General features: G+C 63.4%; 1 protein-coding gene across 7 annotated transcripts in view; it reads left to right on the top strand.

The window, feature by feature from the left end:
* Nucleotides 1-8,165, top strand: part of CTTN (cortactin) — a 30,654-nt gene extending 22,489 nt beyond the window's left edge. For 6 of the 7 annotated variants that reach the window (XM_032360204.1, XM_032360202.1, XM_032360208.1 and 3 more), the window contains 5 exons: nucleotides 359-507; nucleotides 2,819-2,908; nucleotides 4,865-5,009; nucleotides 5,764-5,835; nucleotides 6,991-8,165. In XM_032360204.1, coding sequence (XP_032216095.1) covers nucleotides 359-507; nucleotides 2,819-2,908; nucleotides 4,865-5,009; nucleotides 5,764-5,835; nucleotides 6,991-7,127 — 593 coding nt within the window. In that variant the 3' untranslated portion in view covers nucleotides 7,128-8,165. The remainder of the gene's footprint in view (nucleotides 1-358; nucleotides 508-2,818; nucleotides 2,909-4,864; nucleotides 5,010-5,763; nucleotides 5,836-6,990) is intronic. The other variant, XM_032360207.1, reaches the window with a different exon arrangement.

Raw genomic sequence — 8,165 nt, forward strand, 5'->3', positions numbered from 1 at the left:
GATGCGCTCGGGGCTTGAGATTTTACAGAATTGCAGTGCTCTGTGCGGGGTCATCAGGCCCCGTCCTCAGGGAAAACGTTTTGGTCCCCTCCTGAGTGTGTGCTGCCAAAGAACCAGCACCATTTGGATTTGGAAATACTCCTGACGCCAGGCTTGTGCCCTCTGGCAGGCCCCAGGAACGTCCGGGAGACGGGGGCGTGGAGGCTGGCCTGGGACGGGCGGGCTGAGCCGGCCGCAGGTCTGAGTTCAGACCTGCCTGTGACGCCAGGTCCCGCGGGGCAGGCCGCCCTGGCGCGGGGCTGGGGTCGGGGGACGCTGCCGCTCTGACGCCGGCGTGCATCTCTCCTCCCCTCTCTAGTGAACAGCAGAACCAGCAACATCAGAGCCAATTTCGAAAACCTGGCGAAGGAGAAGGAGCAGGAGGACCGGCGGAAGGCGGAAGCCGAGAGGGCGCAGAGGCTGGCGCAGGAGAGGCAGGAGCAGGAGGAGGCTCGGAGGCAGCTGCACGTGAGTGCGCCTTCCTGGGCCCGTGGTCCAGAAGCGGCTCCGTGGAAAACGCTCAGAACCCTCGTTCGAGGCTCTGCTCTTCGGACCTGTACCCTCAGCCATACACCAGGCGGGCGGAGCCTTTGACCGCCAGGTCCTAGCCGGTCAGCCGTGCTGCTCCCGTGCCCGCCGCCCCTGCAGAGCCCCGGGCCCCACGTGGGCCTGGCAGTCTCTGTTCCGACCCGTGTCCCTCTGGAAGCCCCTTCCTCCTGGGGAGGAGGCTGAGAGTACAGAGGGACTCCTTGTGGAGGAGCAGAGCCCTCTGCTCTCTCTCCACTCTCTCCTGTTTGTACCCGCGTCGGCTGTGTGCGCGTGCGTCTTTGTTCTGCGTCAGAGCCAGGAGGAGATGGGGAGCCTTTCTGGGCCTGTTTCTTCCTCGGTCTTCTCCACGTGGCCTGCGTGTCGGTGGCTCTGGTCCCCACGTTAGCAGCGCCCCCTGTGCTGTGGCCTCGCGCTCTCCTGTGGCGCGGAGACGGCGGAGACGGGGAGCTCACCACCTCTCTTCTCAGGTAGTTGTGAGGCGGAGTCACAGATGAAGCCTGTGATGTTCTTTCGTGATCCGGAAAGCTTTGTTGCACTCTGTAGATGCCTCCTCCCCAAAGTCAGTAGTTAGGGCTCAGAGAACCCCCACCGAGAGGGAACGGAGGGTTGAGGACATGAATGTGCCGTGAGCACCGGAGAGGCGAACACATGGGATCTGAGGTCGTTCCGTCGCAGGCAGAGTAAGAACAAGATCGTGTAATTGCTGCTTGTTTCTGTTCCGGGATTGCTAGACACGCTTGCAGTCAGATGCTCTACCACTGAGCTGTACCCCCAATCGCTAGAAACTTCCGAATTAAGGGGGTTGCAGGTTAGGTTTTCTTGGTTGTTCAGCTCACGGATACACACGCTGCAGGGCGGTTGGTAGTGGTTTCATCGAGTAATTACTGCTTTCCTCATCTTAAGCCTGCACGCTGGGACCGCTGAGTCCCATCAGCATCTGGATGGCCCAGCACGAGTGGACGGCTTGTGGACGGCTGTCACCGTGGTTCTGTCGGGCATCTTTGTTTTGCCTTGTCTTGCTGTCCCTTCCGCCGTCCTGTCCTCTGCTTGCAGCCGCTGCCGCTCGCCTCTGCTGGTCCTGGGGAGCCGCTCGGACTCCAGAATCCTCCGGGCCATAGGACACTCCCATCAGCAGGCGGGCAAGACTTCACGAATTCACATGCACTGGACTCTCGGGTCGTGCTGGCTCGCCGTGACAAGTTATTGTCTGCGGCCAGCGGCTGTGAGAGGGGCCGTCACAGACCCTCCCCATGGCAGCTCAGGTGTGAAGGGCAGCTCTGTGTCTGGCGGGGCCTGCGGAGCCCGCCCGGACACGCCCCCTCCACGGGAACACCCACCCCCAGTGTTTCAGCCGGGGCTGGCTCCAGGCAGCGTGGGAACCTGACCGGCAGCTGGCGGCAGGGCGGAGGCCAGGGAGGGTTCCGTTCCTGCTTCTGCTGCTTCCTGGCACCGACCCTCTTGGTCTTCTGTCTCTTCTGCTGTGACATCAGGCTGTCGGCATAGCTTTCCTGGGGCTGTCATCCCACACGATCCCAGACTCTGCCTCGGAGCAGCACACGTGGACCCTCTCTCAGCTCTGGAGGCTGCGAGGACACCCATTTCCGGGCCTTTTCCAGCTTCTAGAGACACCCGCGTTCTTGGCCTGGGGCCCCTTCCTGGCCTCTGCGTCCGTGGTGACCCCTTCTGATGGGTCTCCCACGTGCCTGCGTCCCTCTTGGTGGGAAGGACCCTGTGGGTACATCGGGCCCACCTGGGGGCCCCGGCATTGTCTCCCACCTCCGTCCCCAACTGCGTGCATCCCCTGTCCCTTTGGCCTGCGAGGTCGCCTCTTCCCAGGATCTGGGGGCTGGGGTGCCTGCGTCTCTGAGATGCCGGCCCCTGCTCTGACCCCCAAAGATTCCCGTCTGTCCCGCGTGCTTGTAGGTCTGCAGAATCTCAGTCCTAGAGCGGCAGCCAGAGGCTCGAGGTCCTCCTCTGGTCACCTGTGCGAGGTCTGGGCCGGGCACGGGGTGGCCGCCTGCCTGCACCCTGTGCTTTGCGTGGTGACAGCAGGAGGACGGGGGGCCCCTTAGGTCCTGTGTGTTGATGATGCGTGATCTTCAGTTCACCTTGTGCTGAAGTCTCCGTGCTTAGTCCTCCCCGTGCTCTGCTCTGGCGCTGAGCCGTGGAGGCGTGAGCCTGGGCGAACCTTTCTCTGGTCACCTGACCGCCCCTTGCCTTTTGATTCCAGGAGCAGGCCCGGGCCCAGAAGCCGACGCCCCCAGCCTCCCCGACTCCTCAGCCGGCTCAGGAGAGGCCGCCCCCAAGCCCCGTCTACGAGGTTGGTGTTCTCGCTCGGCGTGCCGATGAGCCTGATGCCCCAGAGACACCCTTCTCAGCTCGATGTGACTGTGCATGGAGATGGGTCCCCTCCCCCACTCCGCTTGGTGTCCCACCCGAGGGGACGGCCCTTGTGAGTGCTGCAGGGCCTGTGCTGACACGTCCAGCCCCTCCCCGTGGGTGTGGCTGCCCCGCTGGCCTTCCTGGCCCAGCCTGCTGCCCCCCTGGCGGCTCTTCTGACGCCGCGTGGGCGATCTAGTTTTCGTCTCGCTGGCCGTCTGCTGCACCTGACACGGACACCGGTTCCTTAGTCTAGAAATCTGCTCCTGGCACGTGAGGCCATTTCCCCAGCTGGCCTCGCCAGCTGGCCCTCCCAGTGCTTCTTGAACATTGTGTTCCCCGGTGACCGTCCTTGGCCCGTAATCCTCATTCCCGTCACCGGTGGCCGCCGGCTCGTGTCCTGTCTTCTTTCCTGGGCTCTGAGTGGACTGGACTCCCCGCCTGACCATTCCTCATTCCGTCGCGGGGTGTCTGCCCTGCCTCGGCAGAGGTCTCTCGGGAGGTTGCTGCCACTGCCTCAGTGCCCACCTGGCTGAGCCCCGCGTCCTGTCTCCAGTGTTCCCATGGCTGCTGCTCTGGTTCCCTTGCCTCTTTCACTGGGACATCAGGGCCGTTGTGTGGTGAGGAACAGAAGCTGCCTCAGCTCAGCTCAGCTGACAGTTGAAGGGGTGAGCCTCCCGGCTAGCTCAGGACCAGAGAGCTCCAGGCAGCAGGCCTGCATCTCGGGGGAAATCACGTGGCCACTGGACTCCCTCTGCGTGGTGCTTGTGTCTTCTTGGACCTCATAGGCATTGGGCATGACCTTGGGGCTCACAACCCACTGGCAAGAGGGGCCTTGAGCAATCTTCCCTTGTCCTGTTGCATTGCCGGCCAGTCACTGAGGAGTTGGTCCTCTGAGAAGGCGGCGTGGCTTGCTGTCCCTAGCCAGAGGGCAGGAGGGTCCCGTGACTGGCAGCCCTGTCAGAACCACATGAGATGTTGGGGGCAGAGGAGCAGATGCCAGAAGACGGAGTGGGGGGCCGCTGGCAGCCCAGGATGGGGTCCCTTGCGCCTCTGGGCTGCTCTGGGTCCGCGGGGCAGCCGGCCCAGTGCCCCCGTACCGTGACCAGCCTCTGGCCCTCCAGGGCATCGCCGCGCATCCACGGCCTCTGGGCCTGTCGCTCCTTTGTGGCTGGATCCTTGAGTGGCACAGGGCCTGGCCTGGATGCAGGGTCCCCTCTCCGTGGCCTCCCTTGGTGGCCCTCACGGGCTGCCCAAGCCAAGATGGTCATCGGCCAACAAAAGCCAGTACCTGATCCCACTGGTTCTTACTGGGGCTTTTCTGTGTGTCCCTTCTCTGTCTGACCTCCCTGAGGGTACCTTTGGATGGACCCTGGTCAGAAAGACGGCCTAAAGCCACTGCCTTCCATTCGCGTCAGAAGTCATGCTGGACTGAGCAACCTGGCGTGGACCTCCCGAGTGCCTGTGCTTGCCCGCGCCTTGCCGGTCACTCTTCCTTCCCCTGGGGGATTCAGGCAGACTCGGCCCCTCGGGCTGGGAGGGTTGCGATGCTGCGAAGCCGCCAGGCAGGGCATGGCAGGCCTGGTGGGGCCTCCCTCGGCAGCTTGGGGCAGTGCTGTTCCCCACGGGCTGTGCGGTTTTGTCTCTACAGGATTCCGGGGGGTCAGGGGCTGGGACGGGGCAGTGGGCGGGAGGTGGTTGTTCAGGAGGAAATGGCATGTGGGCCTCCTCACGGTGTTGGGCCACATGATCAGGACCCGAGCGTGCTCCAGACGTTAGTGATGGTGCTTTCTTGGCCATGTGTCTGTGCTGCGATCCCCCCGGGTCTGACGAGTCATGTGTTTGGCACCCAGCGTGGGCCACGAGTCACGTCTCCTCCACTCTTCCCTCTCCCCAGGACGCGGCTTCATTCAGGGCTGAGCCTGAGCCTATGTACAGCATGGAAGCGGCCGGCTACCAGGAGGCCAGCAGCCAGCAGGGCCCGGCCTATGCCTCGGACGCCGTCTATGAGGCCACAGAGGCCCCTGGCCACTATCAAACAGGTACTGGTACAGAGGCGCCCCACCAAGTCCTCTGTTTCCGCTCCTCTGCAGAAGGGGTGCCCGTCTCCACGTTGCCTGGCCCGCCCCACCCTGCATGTGCCGGCGGGGTCCTCGTCTCCCCGGGTGGGAGGGCGCCAGACCCCCCTCCCCAGGGCTCAGCAGGGGTTCCCGCGGGGGTTCCAGGAAGGCCTGGCTGCTCCGGGATGGTGGGTGCGAGCAGTGTGAAGCACGGGGCCTCTGCTGTCCCTTCGCGGAGGGCACTTGGGACAGAGCCGGGCTCCAGGAACACAGAGTGTTTTGAGGTCCCTAAAGATGATTTTTACAAACTCTGAAAATCGTGTAGATGTTTCAGTGGAGTGAACCCTGGAATCGGTCTTTTAGCTTTAAAGATGAGGTTTCCTTCCGTATGTTTGGGCTGATGGAACCTGAACCCATCCAAGAACACAGCTCAGGACAGAGCCTCAGCGTTTCCCCCAGAGTGACGTGAGGTGTCAGGCAGCGTGGGGCCCCTCTGAGAACCAGACACGCGCAGTGTAGCAGCCCGTCCTCCAAAAGCCGCCTCGGTGCCCACCCTGGGTATCCTGCTGCCGGCTGGCGTCGGCATTGGGAGGCGGGGGGTTTGCTCCTTAAACCCTTTTTAAGGGGTCCGTCCTTTTCCCGATGGGCGCCCCCGGGCTGGCTGACAAAGGCGATGTGGCTCCGCGCCCCGGGGGCGCTTGGTTAACGCTCAGCTCTTGTCTCGGTTAATTTTTAGAGGAAAACACCTACGACGAGTATGAGAACGACCTCGGGATCACAGCCGTCGCCCTGTATGACTACCAGGCCGGTGAGGGACCTACCTTCCCACTCGCTGCCTCTTCCTGCTGATGCTGCTCTCAGGAGAGTCACTCCCAGGCCTTAGTACAGTTGTTAAGCAGGAACTTGTGTTGAAATCCTCTCAGAGCTCCAGAATCTCCCATTTTCCCCTCCGTTTTTTGACGTCCCCAAACCTTCGGTTATTCTTAGTTAGGCACAGGGGTGCCCTGGGGCCCCTAGAGGGCCCAGTGTCAACTCCCCGAAACTGAGGACACTGCCCACCCCAGAGCACGCTCCGTCCCCCAGTGGGAGAGTCGGCCCCGAGACGCCATGACGTCGGTGGCTGGTCCCGGTCGGTGGCTGGTCCGTTGTTCCGTCTGTCCTGGCCGTCTCTTTGTCGGATTGGCACCTGCCGTCTCCGATCTGCCCTGAGGCCTCTCGCCCTGGAGGGACCCGCGGCCGTGGTCCGAGGACGGGCGGTCCTGGGAGAGCTTCCTGGTCTTCACCACGTGCCATGTGGGGCCTGCACGGGTCCCTCTGTCCCGCCCCACGGGGTCCCCACCGCCCCGGTCCAGTGTGCGGGCCAGTTTCCCCCGCAAAGCCAGCCTTCCTCCCTTTGCTGCTGCTGAGGGGTATTTTGGGGTGTCCCCAAGACGCTGTGCCGCCGCCTCAGGCTGCTGGCTGTGTCCCTGCTCCCGTCAGCCCTTGCCAGGGCGTGTCCTTGTCCCTTCCCGGCTGGTGGTGCCGCCGTCCTGCCCCGGGAAGAGCGTTCCCCCTTCCGTTGACTCCGTCTGTTCAAGCCTTCTGTTGATCCGGCTGTGGGTTTTGTGGAGTGGGGCATCTGGAGTTTCCACAGTGTGGTGCGTTTACCCTCGAACTTGCCTCCCCGGCTGCTGGCTCGCCTCCGTGCTAGGCTCCCCTTGGCGCCTCATAAGTACTCTCCAGTGGGAGAACAGGGGAAGCCCGGCGGCGGGGGCCCGGGCACAGGCTCTGTGTCTCGTGCTCGGGGCTGGTGTGCACAGGGAAGGCCGGGCAGGCGGAAGGAAGGCCGAGCCCCGTGGGAAGGCTCTCCGCGCTCTGCTGCCGGGCTGGGGGCCGCCGGCCGCTACTAGGGCGCTCTTTCCTGCAGACCGGGCCGTGCCGCGGGTCGGAGCGTCACATCCTCTCTCTCTGCCCTCTCTCCTAGCGGGCGACGACGAAATCTCCTTCGACCCCGACGACATCATCACCAACATAGAGATGATTGATGATGGCTGGTGGCGCGGGCTGTGCAAGGGCCGGTACGGGCTCTTCCCGGCCAACTACGTGGAGCTGCGGCCGTAGGCGCCGGGACCGGGGGCCGCTGGACACGGCGCCTTTCCGCGGGGCCCTCCTGCCGACGCTTCTGGAGACGCTCGTGCCGCAGAACGTGTTAACGTATTGTAACCACGCTCCTTAGGAGGACTTGGTAATCGATTCTACGCATTTCAGGCATTTTCCTTGTTTCTGCCAAACCGACTGTCATGGGAGCCACTTGGGGACCCTCCGCTGTCCTGAGTGCGTGCTGTCCTTGTCCCGCTGCGGCGGTCGGGGCCCCCGACGCACGCGGCCTATGCTCAGACCTGGCCCCGGCAGAGGGAGGTCTGGCGGGAGGTTGGGACTGAGGGCAGGAGCGCCACAGGCGGCGGCTTTAGCTCTGGGTGGGAGCGTTTTCCTGTTGCCCCAGATTCCCCAGACCCGTGCGCTCCGCCTCGCCCCGTCCCTCCCCTGACGCCTGACGCCTGACGCCTGACGCCAGGAGGACTGCGTCTGCCCCCGCTCCTGCCCCTGAAGCAGCGTCTCCCAGTCCAGCCTCTCCCGTCCCGTGCACACTGCCCTCTGGTGGCCCAGGGCGGCCTCCTGCCCCCGCACCCTGTGTCCGCTGGTCAAGAGGATGGCCCTCTGCTGCCAGCAGGCAGGCGTCTTCACAGCCGTACACTGCCAGACACGGATTTCCCGCTGGGGCACTCATATTCGTTGTGCCAAAGTACCGTGTCCTGTGCAGTCCGACGCGGTCCGCTGAGTTGAAGAGGGAAGCAGAGAGCGCGCTCTCCCCGCTTCCTGTGTGCGCCGCCGGGAGCTCGTCGCCCCGCGGAGAGTCGGGGAGGCCAGGGCGGCGCTGGCAACGGACGGGGGCAGTGTCTTTCTGGAAGATTCTGTTGAGGTGTCTCAGGTGTTGGGGACGTGAGCATCTACTTCCTGAAGCGTGTTTCTGCATAATCTTCGCTTTACCACAATTAGGTCGGGTTTTATATGCAATTACTGTATCTGAGTTTCTGTAGCACACATCACAGGTATGATTTTTTTTAAATTAATTATCCAGAATAAACTTTTTTTGATCCA

The sequence above is a fragment of the Mustela erminea genome, chromosome 9 (genome assembly GCF_009829155.1).
Source record: "Mustela erminea isolate mMusErm1 chromosome 9, mMusErm1.Pri, whole genome shotgun sequence".
In the NCBI taxonomy this organism is placed as follows: Eukaryota; Metazoa; Chordata; class Mammalia; order Carnivora; family Mustelidae; genus Mustela; species Mustela erminea.